This window comes from Carlito syrichta, unplaced genomic scaffold (assembly GCF_000164805.1).
Source record: "Carlito syrichta isolate Samal-C Ts95f unplaced genomic scaffold, Tarsius_syrichta-2.0.1 Scaffold309487, whole genome shotgun sequence".
NCBI classification, from domain to species: domain Eukaryota; kingdom Metazoa; phylum Chordata; class Mammalia; order Primates; family Tarsiidae; genus Carlito; species Carlito syrichta.
This window is the reverse complement of record NW_007253583.1, coordinates 66443-85899: the sequence shown is the minus strand read 5'-3', so window position 1 is coordinate 85899 and position 19457 is coordinate 66443. Positions and strand designations below refer to the sequence as shown.

The 19457-nt window shown below is 34.7% G+C and overlaps 1 protein-coding gene across 1 annotated transcript in view; it reads left to right on the top strand.

The window, feature by feature from the left end:
* Window positions 1-17426, top strand: part of LRRTM3 (leucine rich repeat transmembrane neuronal 3) — a 45286-nt gene extending 27860 nt beyond the window's left edge. Inside the window, exon 3 of the mRNA XM_008067363.1 lies at window positions 17345-17426. Within this exon, the coding sequence (XP_008065554.1) occupies window positions 17345-17359 (15 nt within the window). The 3' untranslated portion in view covers window positions 17360-17426. The remainder of the gene's footprint in view (window positions 1-17344) is intronic.
* The last annotated feature ends 2031 nt before the right edge of the window (window positions 17427-19457 follow it).

Genomic DNA, 19457 nt, shown 5'->3' with positions numbered 1-19457 from the left:
AGCATGCTGGGTCCATTTTCTCCTCACCACCCACAATATTTTAAAGCATAAGACAGGTGTAGAAATCACTTCAACCACCAGTGGAGGGGAGCAAAACAGCTGTCATACAACCACCCAGCAGCAGAAGTCATTCCTTCTTTCCAAAATGAAAAGAATACTCATTGTAATTGAAACTATGCAGGGGACAAAGCTTCCCAGATGCATACACAAGTTCTGAGGGTTTGAAAAGCGACAGATGTCACTTTTATACTCAGGCTAAGAGCCACTACCTTTCAACAACTCATGAGGATATACAATCAAATCTTCAGAGAGAAAAGATATAAGAAACACATCTGGAGCAACCCAAAAATAAATCTTTTTAAAGCTACAAGGGGCCTTAAAGATGATTCAGGGTATGCCCTTTTGTTTTCTACTTGATGACATTAGGATATCAGATGCAATAAAAGAGTAACTGTGTGTGTGTGAATACTGATAGGGTATTGCTATGTAATAATAGGCAGTAATAAAAGATAAATACATTAATTCTAAGCTGATATTGTCACAATCAGATGAATTCAGGACCCCTCTATAAACCCATTTTCGTTTATAATCTGATTGCCAATTATTATTAGTGTACTCAATGTTTACAGCCAGGAACTCTTCTACTTGGTCAATGCTCATGTCCTACTAGTTGTTAAATATTTTGAAAATTAGCCCTGCTTATAATTGATTGTATAATGTTAGCAATTCTCATATAAGCTTGATAAGGAAATAGGTTATTTCCTGGTTGAACTAACTTAGAGTCAATAGGCAGCAGAGTGCTATAGTCATTCAGAACAGAGGGTATCCTTTGAAATACTTCTACAGAAGACCTCTAAGTAGTTTTGAAAAGCCTGGAGTCATTAGTATGATTTCCAATATCTTCCTTATCATCCACTGGAGAAAACAGAGCCCATTGAGAAACAACTCCAAGTGTACAGAGAAACCAATCAGCAAAACCTAATGGAAGTTTATATTCAGGTCTGACCTCTGTTACCTTGATGATAAACTTGACCTAGTTGTGTTTCCTTGATGGGCTGATAATTTAGCTCTTTCAAGACCTTTTGACATTTTTTTAAGCCACACACAAATCAATTGAGAATATCATTTTCAATATCACAGAGAAGTTATTGTTATAAAGAGGGAAATCACTAATTGTCTCTGAATATGCTTCCACCAACAATTCAAGTAATTAAAAACAAAAAACCTTCCCTAGTTAATGCTCGCTGCCAGTTGTCTGAAATGAGAGTAGAAAATGAATACATGAAATCAAGGAGATTTATTTTAAGAGTTTCCATATTTTGATCAAATGGTGATGATTACATTACATTTTTTTCTGTGCATTCCCAACAAAGAATAAGTCATACCATCATGTTCTTCCAAAATGACTCTTTTCTTAAAACAGTCTTACTTGCGTACCCTGGTTAGTTATGACTCACAGTTTTTCTTTGTAAGATAGAAATAAACTTCAAAGATACATTACCTCGTGAAAATAACAAAATAAATATCACTTAGACAACATCATTTGTTTCCTACATAACCATTTCATCTTTGAAACTTAAAATCAGTAGCAATTAGACTGTTCTGCTGACATATTTTATAATAAGTGGAAATTGTTCTCTTATGATAAATCATGTGTTTTATTAATTTAAAGTTAGCCAAAGATTTTTGTATCCTTGTTTAATATTGTTAAAAGCACAGAGTCTAGAGACAGATTTGTCAGTTCAACTTTCAATCAGAAGAGCTGTGTGACTTTGGAAAAATAAACATTCTGACCCTCCATTTCTTTGCTATAAAATCAGGATAATAATAAAACCAACCTCAGAATGTTGTTAAGAATATTGTAGAAGTTTTGAGATATAAAATAATTAGAACAAAACTGGTATGTAGTCAATACTCACAAATTAGCTGTTATTTCCTTTCTGGATAGATGCATCATCATTCCCAACTTAAAATACTAGTCAAAATAAAATTTAGATTTTTACTAATTCAATTCATTTAATAATTCAAGCCTCTTCTTAACATAAAATTTTCATTTAAAGTTTCTAGCATTAAACTTGAAAAATCTAATTTTCATTAATATATTTCAGTACCAAATTTTATAAATTAAGTATAACCATATATTGTTTGACAGATAGACAAAGATAAATCAATCATGCTATAAACAATATATTCGAATTTTATCCAAAATTTTCCATATATCTAATTAAACTAATTTTAAAATCAAGCTTCCTGCTTCATGAGCTCGTTTTGCAGGGCTCCTTGGTAACTTCAGAGGAGAAAAACAGCATAAAAGCAGCTAAAATCATATGAAAACGTTCAGACAAAGGCAAGGTTTACCATGTGCTAGAGAGCAGGTTGTGCACTACACAGTCCTACAAGGAGTTTTTCACATGGATTACAATGTTAATACTTATCCCTCAGGGTAAACCATATGCACTGGCCATAGTCAAAAGGTGAATATACATAAATAAACCTGGATTCTGTTAAAATTATATCAAATTGTCAATAGAAGAAAAAGAGGAAAAAAGTCATATTAGAAATTAATTTTAGATACGTTTGGATTAAAATTCAGTATGTATACTTATCAGCACTTACCACCTGTGTTATCTTGGCCTAGTTAGTTAACTTCTCTGAATCTTTCTCAAGCCCCTTTTCCCTATTGAATGGGAAAGAGAAGGGTTCCTTCACAGAAGTTCTACTGTATGTTTCATAGCAATTTACTATGTGCTTGCAGGCTTAAAAATGTTAACTGATTTCCTCAGAAACTGTCCCAGTCCAGGTATATACTACCCTGGCAGAATTCACTGCTACTTTTAATTTTTTTAATTTTGAATTGTTCAAGGTTTTTCCACAAAGAGATGATTATTAAAGGTCTTTGGCTAAGAGTAGAGCAGCTACTGTACTAGAAATCAGGAGCTATGGATTCTGTCCTAAGCATTGCTATCAGCTTGCAATGTACTGTTGTGTAGTGTATTCATATATAAGATGGCAGTGATAAGCTCAGATCTTAATTAAGTTATCAAGATAATAGATATAAATGTGCCTTGGAAAAAAATTGAAGCATATTAACATATACAGTTTTATCAAAGTCTTTAAAAGTTTCTCCTCACATAATACATGGTAAACAAAAATAATAATAAACAGGAAGACTTCTGTTAACCTCTGAGAGGTAAGAAATTTTTTCTAAATGCCTTTGGTATTTTGTGATCTTATGCTGATTATTGTTTCCCTGGAAAGATCTATTTTATTCTGAGTCATATACTATGGAAGACAGAAAAATAAATGTTATGTATATGGATCACCAGTAGAGAATAGAAAAAAAAAGGGTGATTATTTTGTGGTATCATTGTATCATGGCTCTAAATAATACCTATCAAGTATTGATTATTCACTGTGTGCCAAGCACAGTAGTCACTGTAAAGATGTTTAATATCTTATTCTCACAATCACTTTATAATGTAGGTGATAAAATGCATTCCAGATGAAGATGCCAACTCAGTAAAGTTAATCATCTTGCATAAGGGCACACATCTAGGAAATTGAAGGAGCCAGGATTTAGGCACATGTCTGTTGGCTCCAAAGCCCACATTCATTCCAGGATTCCTCATTGCCTCTCATAACACTTAGCACAGAGTAGACACTTAAAAGCTGTTGATGGATAGATGGATAGTCAGACAACAGTACATAAGAGCAAGAATAAGGCAGCCTAGCTAGTTTCTGTCACAAGTTGGAGATCAACCTCCATTGTTCTTCCTCTTCTATACTTTGAAAACCCTAGGTTACAAAAATTCCTTAGTGTCTGGTATAAATATCACCTGTTCTCTTATTGTTTGTGTCTCCACAGATAATGAAGGATTTGAAGTTTTTTAGAATCAATTGTGTTTCACCTTCATCACTAAGATCTCTCTAGTAAGGCTGTATCAGGGTATTTGGCATTTGGCTCAGGCAGAGCTTGTTAATTCTGGTCATGGAGTTGTTCCCTGCAGTAAAGGGGTCAAGTCTGAAGCTGAGAACCTGTAAAGGAATTCTACAGAAGCTGGCATTTGGTTTTGCTTTTTATGCATTTTACAGTTGCATCTGAATGCCTGAGGAAAAAGAAACTTCTTGTGAACTTTCTTACTTTATGCATTGGAGAGCTACATCTGCCCACAGTTCCCCTTTTTTAATGTACACAAATACAATGTATAGGCTAGTGGCTGTCTTGTGCAAATCTAGAATGTGTTTTAATAAGCCAAGCCCAGCAGATGATTCTCAAGACTGCTAAGGTTTGAGAACCACTGATAGAGTTTGGGGATCAAAGGGAATTCTTCCCAATGGGGGTGAGAGCACATTGAGTCTTAAATAATGAGTAGGCATTGCCTGCTCTCTTAGCAATATGGACCCTACAAAACCAACTGATATCCAGACTTAACTGGCTTGCAGAGTTTGGCCTGAGAATCTTTGTAAGTTATTGTCATCCAGCCAATAAACAGCAATTACATTATTTCTATGCCTTAGCAAGGGGGAGGTACTCTTTGCAGGCAGCCGGTAAGACTTGTCAGTTTCCTCCCAGTAAAATGTTCTCTGTAAAAAGTCAACAGTCAACAGGCATAATACTGTTATTTCAGAATGAAATTAATTCTACTTCTTATTTTTACCTGTTGCTCTGTTCCATGCAGAGTAAATCTCAGTACGCTGGCTTTGCTAAAAATAGATGCATCTCTATTTTTCCAAAGTGGTTGCTTAACTTCCATTAACTGAAATCAGGCCTGACAAATCACACACTAAGAGAAGCCTGAAAACTGATGCAGTGACAGACTCAACAATAACCAATGTCCTGTTTAATCCTAACCCATAGGCAACCAGGTGAAGGGCCTCATCCTTCTAAAGGATGAAAGGAGTTTTAAAGGTTTTGTGGAAATGATCCAGTAAGTTAGCAGCATCAAAGAGTCCCTAAGGTTTTGTTCTGGGGAAAGAAAAGTAGTGGTCATAAAACCAATGGATATAGGTAGAGGATCATTAGGAAAAGTGGAAAAAGGCATAATACTATCTAGCTCTGAGGAAATTAAAGTCATGAAATGTATCTATCACACATTTCCTGACACACCCTCTCCTGGTGAGGTACAGAGAACAGACATGAATATCTCACTCATCAGCTTATGTGGAGACTTTAATGTTTCCTTTCTCGGTCAGTAGGAACCCAGCTTCATCAAAGTTCCAACATCTCCCAGAAACCAGATTCACCAAGTAGATAAAAAGGAGTGAGATGTAACCTTTCAGTAAATTTCCTGTTTGTACATGTATTAAAACAAAAGAATATGTTTCTTTCAGAGAAGAAATGAGAAGTAAAAACACTTTAGGAGAGATAAATCCAGAAATTGTATAGATGTTGGTTTGAACCTGGAAGAGAGAGTTTACAGATTTTTCACTTGGTCATAGTGGGAAGGGTATTCGAATGGGTCAAGAAGACCTGGGTCCCAATGCCAGCACTGATGCTTGCCAGAACTATGTTAGGCTGGATTCTGGCAGGAAATAGATGATGCAATCAAACGGAGTAACTCAATGCATCTAACTTTTGCAAAAATATGGGCAGAGTGAAGGGGAACTAGCAAGGATGGTGAAACTCTTGGGAACAGCAACAGCAGGATGCTATTACCATTCTAAGGCTGAAGGACAGGGAGAAAAGGAGCCAGAACTGTTGAAAGGTGTGCCTACTTGAGATGTCACCAGCAATACAGCATAGCGAGAGCTATAGAGAGAAGGATCCTGCCCTCTCTCTCCTTCTGCTGTCTGAACTCTTATATGTGAACCTCAAATATTGCTAAACCCAACCAGAAGCAACAGGAGGGCCTCTAAAGTGTTCCATAAAGGTGAGTTTTTGTGGCCCTGAGACAGGGTAGAAAGAAAAGGAGCACAGGACTAGAGGGGCCAAAAGCAGTTATTGGACACACCAACTACACGATTTTGATGATTTATCCTTGCTGGTATTCAGTGTTCTATGACATTTGAAATGAGCCAGATAATATCAGAAGTTTATTCCATCTCTAGTATCATTTATGAATATTGAATAAAAGAGAAAGGAAGAAAATAAATGTTCTAATTGACTCAACCGATTTGAAACAGGTACATTTAGCACCTTAGCTTTTATTGGCTAACAAACCATAGGTCTTTTTCTTCCACCTGTTTTCTTGTAAGAAAAACTTATCTGTGCCTGAAGGTTATTTAGAAAAGCTCCTGAAACCTATTAATAGAAAGCAGATTTAAACCCAGTTTCTAAAAGGCTTAACTTTGTGTACTACATTTCTGCCTATGTAGAAAAATAAAAAAGCCTTTTAAAAAAATAACCTATAGCTCAGATTATTAGCTATCTCTTTGTCACAAATGTGCAGGGTTCATAATTTGCATGTTTCCCAGGCAAAAGAATCCAATAAGCAAGTAAGCGAATCCTGCCATTTTATTAAATACTTTCAGAAAACAAAAGCAAAGCAAGCTTTTACTCAACTGGAACCAGAACATAATCCCCAGGGCCAATAACACATGTTAAAATTCCAGCATCAGAGCCAAATTTGACAAAGGAGTGCTCTCTATCCTACTACCCCTGGGGCAAACTACCCTAATTGTGATTCTTATATTATTACCTTTCAAGAGCCTCCAAACATGGCTGCTCAAAGATGGGAGAAGGAAATTAAGACAGGGAGAGCTGAGGTTTGAGGTTTAAAATGCACTTTCAAGATATGTAAATGAAGAAATGGGAGGTTTTTGAAAGCTCTCTTAATAGACCAGATACCATTCAACTCATCAAAATAGTTATGCTTCTGTTTGGGAATAAGGAGAAAAGCCATAAGTGAATTATCTCCTCCCCATACTCTTTCAACAGACCCTTCTCAGTTAAACACAGCACTACCTCACAGGTTCTGCTGAGCACCGGTATCCACAGAGTGAATGCTAAAAAAAAATAAAGGTCATAATTACCATTTTCAGTCTGTTGCTTGTATCCACAAACTCGGGACAAAGGTTTACAAAAGAAATTGGCTTAATGTCCTAATGCAGTGGATCCATCTTTCTGACAATCTTTTATTCTCTTCAAAATGTCTTCCTCTTCATAGAATTTTATGTTCCTAAATCTTCAGTAATAAGGGTGGCATTTTCAGGAAAAATTTCCAGAGCATTGGACTGCCTGGATTGATGCTTAGGGAACTTTTTGAGCTAAAAGCCAAGATAGGATTTCTATTTTTATTCCTATTTCAACTCTCATGCCTGATAGAAATAATGAAATCTTTCTTAAAATCATTTATTTTATTGAGGAGTCAAGATTACCATTCTTTTTACTTTTTTTTTTTTTTTTTTTTCAGCAGAAGTGAGACTTTAATGACGGTCTTGCAAGATGTCTGGTAGGCAGGCACTCTTTTTACTTCTGCAGCAATTGGGTCAAGAGAACAAAAGTATGGAAAAATTGAGAATCCAGTTCCCTGAGTTCTAAGGGCTCTGCCCCAGACTACTTCCATAAATTTATGAAAGAGAATTAATCCCCCTGAATCAGCAAAAGGAGTGGTGAAATTAGATGACGTCTACAGCTATTTCCAGGTTTAATATTCTACAACTGTATTGGTACCAATGCCCACCATTCTACTCCCAATGTAATTGAACATACTTTCCCTCACTGCAATCTCTAATTTCAGGAGCTCTTCCTAATTTCTTAGCATCCATTTATTTTTCTAGCTTCACTTTTCTCTCTATCCAATCAGAAACTCAAGAGTGAGACACTCTGCTGACATAAACTGCTCTTTCTTAGCCTCATCATCTTCTACCAAAGAAATTTGACAAGACCCCAATCTTGGATGAACCCCCCACATCTTATACTACTATGTACAAGTTTCTAAGCATGAGTTGGCAATATCTCAAACAACAGATCCTACTGCATGGCTAGTCTGTACTGAATGTATCATTGTTTCCCTTCAGAAGTCTCTTCAAGCCATGTATGTAAGCTTCCTGAGTTGACCCTCACAGCTATTTGGAAATTGTTTTTTGTCTCTCTTGCAGACTCTCTAAATATATTTTGTTGTTGTTCTCTCCTCTCTCCTTAAGCTCTCAGCCTTCTCTCTCTGCAGATAACTTTATTTTTTAGTAAAGTGATTGTAATAAAGCCATTTTCATAATGAAAATGTTTAAAATATAGCAGCTCATTTTTAGTTCTATTACATCAATATAAAAAATGATCACAAATCTTTCTACAAAAGTCATGAGGCATTTCTGCATTTCTATATCACTTCCAAGTCATCTCCATTTTGATTTATAAGCTTTAGTACAGATCTAGCTGTCAGACCAGATGTTGTATGGAAAATACCAGCTAAGTCTGATTGGATTTTTCAATCTGCCTCATTTGAAACCCTACAGCAAAACAGAAGTAGTTAAGAACTTCAAAAAGTTTTAGGGTATAGTACTTATTGCTAATTAGAATTATCTTTTCTCAGATAATATGTAGCATGAAAATACATAGTTAATCATTCATAAATGTCTACAAAAGAAAAGAGAGACAAACACAAGGCATTTGTTAACTGAATCAAAATATTAAGAACATATCCCATCTTTGACATTCTGAGTTACTGGAAGGTTCATTTAACTGTGCAAACATCTCTTTATAGCACAACATTCCAAAATAAAAATTTAAAGGGAAAATATGGAACAGGGTGGTATGGATCTATAGTGGATAACAAATTTATTTTTCAATTATCTTTGTGGGTGCCACTATGAAAGGGAGGGTGCTAAGATTAGGAATAATGGCAGTGCTGGTAAAGGGCAAAACAAGAACGAAAAGAGCTATAGTAAAGGGAGGGTGGTAAGATTAGGAATAATGGCAGTGTTGGTAAAGGGCAAAACAAGAACAAAAAGAGCTATAGAAATCTAGAGAGTGACCCTAAAACAGGGTTGTTCTTAAGTTTTTTTGCTAAGAACTACTAGTTAACCTATGACTTCTTCCTCAGAACAATGTTTTTAAATGCATAAAATAAAAAACATAGGGCTGCGTCATTAACTTGACATAGCTATTATAATATTAGAGTAATTACACACTCAGGCAATTATAAATTCAGTTCTAAACTTACAAACTCAGTACAGACTAGCCTTGTATCTGGATTTGCTGTTTGAGATACTGTCAATATTAAAAACACATATTAGTCATATAGTAATATATGTGCTACTTTGTGAAATGCCAAGATCTTATAGCAGGTCTGATAGCTGCCACTGTGTCAAAAAAAGTAATGAGCATAGAAATCCTCTTTAAAGCTGGCTTTTATTGTGTGTAGTCTCTGATCTCCAATTTATCTCATTATCTCTCTATAGCTCACTCCAAAGGTTTTTGCTCCACAATTGCACTGAAACTGCTCCCCTTAAGGTCCTTGATATCCATGTTGCTAAGTCTAAGGTCGGTTTTCAGTCTGCATCTTTTTTTTTTTTTTTGAGTCAGAGTCTCACTCTGTCGCCCAGACTGGAGTGCAATGGCCGCTCCCGGCCACCGCAGCCTCGACCTGCTGGGCTCCGGCGATCCTTCCACCTCAGCCTTCCGAGTAGCCAGAATTATAGGCATGCGCTACCACACCCGGCTAATTTTTTGATTTATTGTAGAGATGAGGTCTTGCTTGCCCAGGCGGGTCTCGAACCCGCGGGCTCAGGCAATCCACTCTCCTCAACCTTCTGAAGGCGCGGGATTACAGGCTGAGCCACTGAGCCCGGCTCTCAATCTGTATCTTACTTGAACTATCAGCACCATCTGACACAGTTGGTCACATCCTCCCACTTTGAGCTACTAATTTCATTATTCAAGAATGCCTCTCACTGCTGATGTCCTTCCTACCTGGAAGTTTCCTGTGAAGTGTCTTTAGATAGCTCCTTTTTCATTTTACAAACCTCTTAATGTTGAATGTCCCAGATTTGTCCTTAGACCTCTTCTCTTTTGTTTATAAATTTACTCCTATAGTGATTTGCATCAATACTGCTGACACAGACATATGAGGATGACTCCAAATATATATCCATAATCTAGACCTCTCTCCTTAATTCTAGTCATATATTTAATTATCTGCTCATATAATGTAATATTTATTTTATTTATTTATCTGTCTTACCCAGTAATACATCCCATAAAGGCTGGGATTTTTATCTGTTATGTTCACAGACCTATCCTCAGTCCCTGGCATAAGGTAGGCATTCAATAAGTACTTGTTGACTGAATAAATGAAGAAATTCTTTGAAATTTTATCTTCCGCAGTCTAGCACATTTATCCATTGCAGTAGGACTCACACATAGTTCACTTGCCAAAACCATATTATACGCTGTAAATTAACCAAGATTATTTTAAGTGTAGTGCTTGAAATGAAACAAAACCAGTGCTTGATATTTGCTACACTGTAAAAATTAACTAGCTGCTGACAACAACATGGGACAGTGTATTCATGAAGAGATGCTGCATTATATCTTTTAAAGAACAAGAACTTTGATGCAAACAGACATAGCTTTGAACTCCACCTCTGCCACTTGTGAGCTGTATGATTTTAGGAAATCTTTACCACTCTACACCTCAGTTATTTGCTTGTAATATGAAAAATGTCACCATGTAATTAAGGTGTATTAAATTAAATTATATGTACAAGGTGCCTGGGTACTTGAAAAAGATGCTCCTCACTTCAGTTATCTCCACAGGCCCATTACTTTCCAAGGAAAAGTGAGTAAATAATAGGGTACTTAAAATGGTCAAAGAAATATGAGAACAGGACAGGAAGGACTGGAATCAGATGAACTGTCAGTAACCTAGGGTAGAGAGGTTTATTTGGTTCATCCTAACTCTGATAGTTTCCACCAAAATGATATTTAGATCCCTTTCAAGGATAAGGTATAGATGGTGTCTAGACAATAGATTTAAAATTAGAAGGAGGCCAAGGTTTTTTTCATGAGAAAGAGCTGGGTGAGATGCAATTATCTAACAAGGCAGATGGCAAAGGAGAAAGTGGAAGCTGGGCAGAATTGGGGCTAGAAAGTGAAGTCACCCCACTCTCAAGTATTTGTTGTCCAAGAGTTTTTATCAGCACATAGACATCAATTATTATCTAAAATAATTTCAGAGAAACAACCTTGTCACACTGATTTGGGATTCAGTGTAAAGATTCTTCCCTCTTTTTAGGCATAAAGAATGAAAGTTCTAGATTGAAGAGGAACAAGGATTTTTTTTTTCAACCTTTTGGTCAATCTAGGTTTTTTAATTATTAGGGAAAATAGACTTATAAATCACTCTACATTGCTTTTCTTATACTTTAAAGATATGTATTTTTTAAAACTGCCACAAAAGTACTGTCTTGGGAGAAGGCAAGAAAATGGATATTCATCAGCTGATAGCAATTGTAAATATTCATGAACTAGGGGCCAGAATTCCTACTTCCTGAGGAGTGTGCCCAACCTGAAGAAACTTCACTTTAGACTAACAGGCAGATCGTGAGGACTTTGATCATTTCACTTATACATAAAGTATGTCTATTAGGTTTCTCTTCGTTCACTTCAGAGAAGCTGGCATCTTTGATGACCATCATGTGACAGGGTCACCAATTATCCCTGGAGCCTGTACTTAGTCTTCTCTTATAGAATTTCATGATCCCTCCCTAAAACTGATAAGGCAGCACCAGAGTAGAAAGGAGCAGTAAAGAGAGAAAACAGAAGAGAAGCAGACCATAAACCCCTGAGATTTACCCCTTATAGATTAGTCAAGTTTAAATCAAACCTTAAAATTAAACCCTATTGCAAAAACTTGTGTTAGAAATACATTGAACAGAAAAATTCTATTTTTGAGTGATAGAAAAGTAAAGCTATTAAAAATTAATAAAGCAAGGTGAACTCTACAATAAGATTTCCATGTTCCACTTTTAAATTAAAGCCAACACACACATATTACCCTCCTAAAACTTTCTACTTCTACTCTACTGGCTACCATTTTGTGAGTGCCAACTGTGGGTGAGACTCTGCTCTTTGTCTCATGCCAGAAAAGCCCCTGAGAGTTGTGGAGGGAGGCAGCTAGTCCCCTGAATTTAGACCCTAATCTCCTCTGGGTTGTGTTTAAAAGTGGTTTTGTTTTTGGTTTTGTTTTTGTTTTTTTGTATACTAAAACCAAACTAAATATTTCCCAGGAGAGTGAGACAATTCCCCAAATTTCTAACCAACCTCCACATATAGAGAAAGATTACTGGTTTTTCTTCCAAAGCAAAGTTATAACACATCCATTCACACAATTAATTCTTTCTTCCTTCCATCTTCTCTCTCTTACTTCCTTGTTCAGTCAAAGGCTGCATATGTTTCAAAGGATGCATGCCATAGTAGAACAGTATTTTCAGCTTGCAATTTTTTTCTATGTAAAGTGAAAATAATAATTTCATGAAATGTGTCTTGTTATGGTTATAAAACAATTTTTAGAGAAATGTATCATCCTCGGCAATTTCCAAACCTGTGGGTTGCTTTGCAAGCATTATATAAATCTGGGTAGTGGCCTTAATTTAGTAGAGATCATTACCATAGAAGCAGTGTATAACATTGTAGTTAGGACTCAAATTTGAGTCCTTTTGTCTCTTTTACTTTGACAAATTACTTGAGATACTTGTACCTCTGTTTTTTCATTTATAAAATTGGGATAAAAATTGCTTTTATTTCATAGCACTGTTGTGAGAAATAGTGAAGCTTCTAACACAAGACTTCAATAAATGTTAGGTATTTTAATCATTGGCATTAGTAAAGGAAAACAATTTTATTATATTTGTAAAGTCTATAAAAATTCCATATTTTCTGTCAGTATTTAGTGAAAAACAAGTTCCTTTTAAATTAGTCAATTAATTCTTTAAGTAAGGAAAGTCTTATTCTCATTTTTGATGCACACAATTTTAGTATCCTATAACTAATCTTTAAAGTCTCTTTAAATGATGAAATAGAAAATCAACTTATTTGGATGTCATTACTTTTAAAAATAACCAAATGTCATGTAATTGCTTATCATTTTAAAGAAGTAGCACGCAACTGGGTAAACTCAACTATACTATTTTTTATCAGGAGATATCTTTCAGATTATACAAATAAATAGCTAAAAATAAACTATCAGATTCACTAAAGCTGTTTAACACAGCCATCGGTGGGTTTAAGTGTTAAAAATCTAATAGAATGTACACTTAATTTTTCAGGAAGAAAACAAACCAAAAAAAAGCAGAGGCTACAGTTAAACAACAACAACAAAATGTTCTCTAAAAACTAGCAGAAGAATAAAACTACAAGTTTCAGATGGTCACTGACTGGCAGACCAGGTACATAAAACTTGCTAGGAGAAAAAAACAACATTAGTCATTGTTGTTTTATCACACAGTATTTTTTCTAATTTTTTTTTTGAGTCATAGTCTCACTCTGTCGCCCAAGCTGGAGTACAGTGGCTTGCTCACAGCCACCCCAGCATCAACCTGCTGGGCTCAGGTGATCCTTCCACCTCAGCCTTCCAAGAAGCTGGAACTACAGGTGTGCACTACCATTGCCGGCTAATTGTTTTATATAAAGTAGAGATGAGATCTCGCCAAGTTGCCCAGACTGGTCTTGAACCCATGCGCTCAGGCAGTCCTCTCTCCTCGGCCTCCCAAAGTAATGGAATTACAGGCTTGAGCCACCACGCCCAGCTACTAAGACATTTTTAATAGCTTTTCCTATACTTTTCTGAATTAATTTTCCATTTCAAATTCAAAGAAATAAGATAAGGAGAAGAGAAATATTTCATATATGGATATGGTGGTCTATCTTACATTTATATATGCTGTTGTAATTGTTGATTTAAAATAAGTTCCAAGAGTAAAAAGAAATATTAACCATAACATGGAACATGGCACTATTATGAGCAGGTGATTATTAATACTCCATTTAAAAAATGAATATTTCTGACAAGGAAACAATAAAAGTGATAAAAAAATAGATTTTTTTCTGAAAATGCAAGATTTTTACATATGTGCACATGTACATACTCACATGCATTAGTCTTTATATAAACCATGACCTTCCATTTGTCAATAATTAAAATATTGCTCTATATAAGACCAGGTCCTCCTCTATTAATACACACACACACACACACACACACACACACGACACACAGATATAAACATAACATTTGTATGAATTACAATCAATTGATCAATACTGGTCCCATTTGGCTGGATGAGGTAGAAAATGACAACTTTCCTCAGCACTACAGGATTTCAATCACTACTTGTATCCCCATCCTCCACATGTACACAGACAATACAACCATATGAGACAGGAATGTGTAAAAACAGTCCATTAAATATGATTTTATTAAGCCGGGCATGGTGGCTCACGCCTATAGCTCCAACTACTTGGAAGGCTGAGGCAGAAGGATCACTTAAAACCAGCAGGTCGAGGCTATGGTGGCCGTGAACATGCCACTGTCCTCCAGCCTGGGTAACAGATTGAGACTCCAACTCAAAAAAAAGAAAAAAATATATATATTATTTTACCAGGTAAGAGATAAAAACAAAGAAAGGAGAAAAAAAATGTTTAATATAAAAATTCTAAGAATGAAGTCTTAAGAATATTCTGAGGTGAACCATAAAGTAAAAGTGCCAGTGATAAAAATGATTTCTTTAGTAAATTTGAATTATCATTAATTTAATGCAATACTTGCAAACCATTTCATGATTATTACAAATATATGTTCTGAACATATGAAATCCTGATCAAGAGGGAATATACCCTCTTAAAAAGCTCAGTTCTACAATAATGAGCAGTTAATAGGTTCTTAGAGAGAAAGAAGTCGTTGTACTACTGAATAGTAATGAAATTATGATTCAATGTGTTTCAGACATTAGGAATGCTATTTGACAAATTGATTTTTTAATTGTTACTGAATTCTTTTGATTTTTATTGTATAAAAGACTATACTAAAGGCAAAAAATGTATACGGTTCTTTGTCCCATGTCTGCTGAGGTTGAAAGATACAATCTGTTTCCATAAAAACAAAATAGCCAATAAAACTCACAGGGTTTATTGGAATTATTCAAGATCATAGTACCATCTCTATGTCATCAAATAAGATTAGTGTGTTGCTAGCTATGGATTCTGCTATAGTATTAAATTTTCAAACTAGTCGTAAAACAAAACCAAGAGACAGTTTGATTCTATGGTATAGCAAGTAACAAATATCAAGAATTGTTTTATAGCATCCATCTGAATAAACATGATAAGATATAATATATTTAAGATATATACATATATAAGTTTAATATTTAGGGAAAGAAACTAAAAAAAAAGACGTACACTTATAGAATCACATCTAGAAAAGAGAAAATGAAGATGCTGAACATGAAGAAAGTTAATAAATCTGAAAATGAAGTGGTTAAAAGAAATTTGATCCAGGAGTTTCCATCAAACAAAAAGATTGTCTCCTTAGTGCCTAAAACAGCACCTAACACATAAAGGCACTTGATGCATATTTATTTAAAGAAAGATAAATAAATGCTATGAACTTGGGTATATAGCACCAAATTGAGTATAAAAGGTATATTTTTAATAGGTAAAATTTAAACATATATATATTAATTTTATGAACTATTTCTTTTAAAATAACATCCATTTCTTTATTTTCTGATTGCAAAAACAAAAATATCATTGCAGAATATTTTAGAAATATCAAATATTAATAAGGAAATATAAATATGATATTGATAGAAATCCAAACCACCAGCAAACATTCTCATATCTAAGGATATGTATTTATATTTATAAACTTTGAATCATACTGCATGTCAATTTTATGTCTTATTTTTATAACTTTTCATTATATTGTGAGCACTTCCATGCCATTAAAACTTCTTCAAAATCATGAGTTTTAAGGGCTTTATATTGTTCCATAAAATGAATGTGCAATAATTGAATTATTATGCTATTGATGTGCATTTGAATAATGTATAATATTAAAACGTTGAGAGAGAAAATTTTAAACAGCTTTATCCATAAAACTTTGATTGTGTCTTTGATTAGTTCCTCAGGATACGTTTTTATGTGGCAAATTGCTGTATCAAATACACAGATTTAGCATTTTTGATCCATAACATCACATTGTTTTCCTGACAACTTGTGTTATAATTTCTCCCAGTAGTTATGAAAGTATTTATTTCATGATACCTAGAATTTAGAAATTTTAAGATCTTTGTTACAGATTAAAAGGTCAAAATTGATATAATTCATATTTTATTGCTGGTGAAATTGAATATATTTTTGAATGTTTATCAACTATGTGTTTCTTTTGTGTGAGCTGTCTCGCATTACAGAAGAAAAATTGTCTCTCACAACATTCATAAGCCTTCATGACCCTGGAGACCCTCTATATTTCCATGTCACAAATAGCATCATGGGTGTTCTGTAACTTCTTCTGTCAGAAACATCTTACTGAAACAACATGAAAGGTTTTGAATCTCAGGATTACTACATAAATATGAGAGTAACTGTAGTGACTTACCTCAAAGATTTCACCTGTAACACAATTATTACAAAGTACATTGACACTATAACTGACTAGGAATCAAGGCTAGTTCCATATATACAATGAGTTTTGGATATGTCAACAACTCCAAAACCATTGTAACCTATAATAAACCTCTGAGGGAGTGGCCTCATGAACACCCACATCTTTAAATTTAAAAAAAAACACAGATACTCTGAATTACATGAAGTTTAGAAGTCCTAAACTATAGCAGGGTCAGATGTGGTATAAGTAAGTACTAGATTCAAGAATCTACAAAAGTATAGATAGTCTGTCAGTCATAAGTATAGTTACTGGAATTTCTTTATACTTATTCTGTTGTATTTAGTGGTCTTACACTTTGAGTTTACAGCGCTATCTCTTAGGAAGACATCCATGTATATTCTGCACACATGAGTCAGCTTCTTTGTATATACAGCATATATTTAACAATTATTCTTTCCTTCCAAGACACTCACAGTAATATTATACTTGAGCTCAATGAGGTAACTGGTGACCAGAAACCAAGTGGTCTTCTTCATACTCTACAAATGTCTATTTTATTGAGAAAAAATAACTCTTCTATTAGGGTAATTTTTATCACCCTCTTATTTTTACATATTTTCTAATGACGCTAAGAAAATGAGTTTCAAAGAAGGAGCTATAGAAACTTAGAGATGACTCTGATCTCAAATATCCATTAAATATAACAAAGAAATCTGTGTCTAGATAATGACATTATTTTCACAACCCACCAAAATAGTATCTTAGAAATCCAAAATCTTTCCTTTCCTTATCTCCAGGCAGTACTATTTTAAAAGGCAACAAATGGTTACTGAAGTGATATTTGAATTCTACTGGAAAAGAGACAGAATATAGATGGCAACCCCATTCTCTGTATTCTATCCTCTTGATATTCCTTCCTTCTTCAAGATAATAGAGATAAGATCCCAAGAAGTTTCACTGTTCAAACAAGGAAATTCCTTCAACCAAGTGAAATAGGTATTATCTATTAATTAATTATGCCAAGATTCTAGTTGTTTTCTTTCTGGTCTTTCTTCTTCCTTTTCTGAGTATTTATGTTATGTGTCTCTTTCTGGCTTTTTCCCCTTTATATAGTCTTAATGGGATTTTTAAAAAATTGATTTGGACTTTACATGGGGCAGCAAAGAGGCAGGATAGTGAAGTTAAAAACAAACAAACAAAAACACGTGTTAGAAACAGCATAAGACTGTGCTTAAACCCCAACTGTTCTCATTATTATTTGTGTGACTTTGTGTCAGTTGTTTATCATCTTTAGACCTACAAAGCAAGACATAAAATTTGCTCGTCTGCTGTAAGGATTACTTTATGGAAAGCACTTAGTAGAGTGCCTACAAATAGTAAGTACATTTACACTCAATAAATGGCAAATGCCATCATCATAACTGTGTTGATAGGAACAGGTAAGGGTGTAAAACACTCCCACTTCACTGAGTTTGCAGGTAAGCTCTGGCAATAGTGCTTATCTAAGAGAATATTATATGCCATCAACACAATTTATTTTAATTACAAGAGACACTGTCATCTCTACATTACTTACAAAATCAGCACAGGTTTTTTTCCTCAAAATTTCTCATTTCTTGACCCAAATCAATTTTTTATTTACAAGGTTAGAACATATTATTTTGTTTTAAAGCTCTCCTATGTACTTCACTATGTCTCATGTTACAGTCTTTGTTTCCAGAACTGAGAACCAAAATGCAGCTACTTTTTTCCTTGAAGCTATCATGTTTGACCACCTTCACAATGTTCTCAACTGTACACTCCACTGAGTTTTTAAGCTTTGTTTAGTGTTACCATTGCACACCTACTCCTTAATGTAGATTATCACCCTCTCAAATTCGACAATATACCATCAGTTTATTGTGGTTGTTCAGTTCTACCTGGATAAACAAAGATTGCTTTTTCTCACAGGCTAAACTTTTCCCCTTTTTTTGTTATTCTGCTTCGGAGTTCAATTATTTTCTTAACTACATGACATGATCAGTCCAAAATTTCCCCTACTATATACAGTATCCTAGAATACATTTTTTTTTCCTAGAGATGGAACAAGGTCTCCATAGGTTTCCCAGACTGGCCTCAAACTCTTGTAGTTAAGTGAACCTCTTGCCTCAGACTCCTGAGTGGCTAAAACTACAGGTACAAACCACTATGCTCAGCAGAATACATTTTATTAATTTTTAAAAAATTAATTATTTTCCTCTTATTTTTGTTCCATTTGCTTTTGAAGCATACTTAAGTTTGGCATTAACAGGCCCATCCAGATTGTTTCATTACTTCTTTCAAGTGCTAAAAAGTTAATTAATTAATTTCATAAATTAATTGTTCTAAATAAGACACAAACATAAAAAAATAACATTAAAATTTTAGATAGATAATATTTGACATTTCTGTCAAACAAAATTTTTAAACATGTTTCTTAGATATAAAAAGTAGGATAAATAAATATTGTAGAGATAAATGAGGACATTTCAGAAATGTCAATATTAAAAATTAAGTCAACTGGAAGCAGTTTTGAGTCATGTTTAAACAAATATGCTACAGCAGTAATATATTTGAGGATGATAAAGAACATTCTTTAATCACTTCTCAACTTTTTGGCTAATATCAAGGGAAGAATTGTTCTTTTTCATAAATTAGTCAAGCCGGGCTCGGTGGCTCAGCCTGTAATCCCGTGCCTTGGGAGGCCAAGGTAAGTGAATTGCCTGAGCCTGCGGGTTCGAGACCCGCCTGGGCAACTTGGCAAGACCACATCTCTACAATAAAAATCAAAAAAATTAACCGGACGTGGTAGCACACGCCTGTACTTCCAGTTACTTGGAAGGCTGAGGTGGAAGGATCACCGGAGTCCAGCAGGTCGAGGCTGCGGTGGCC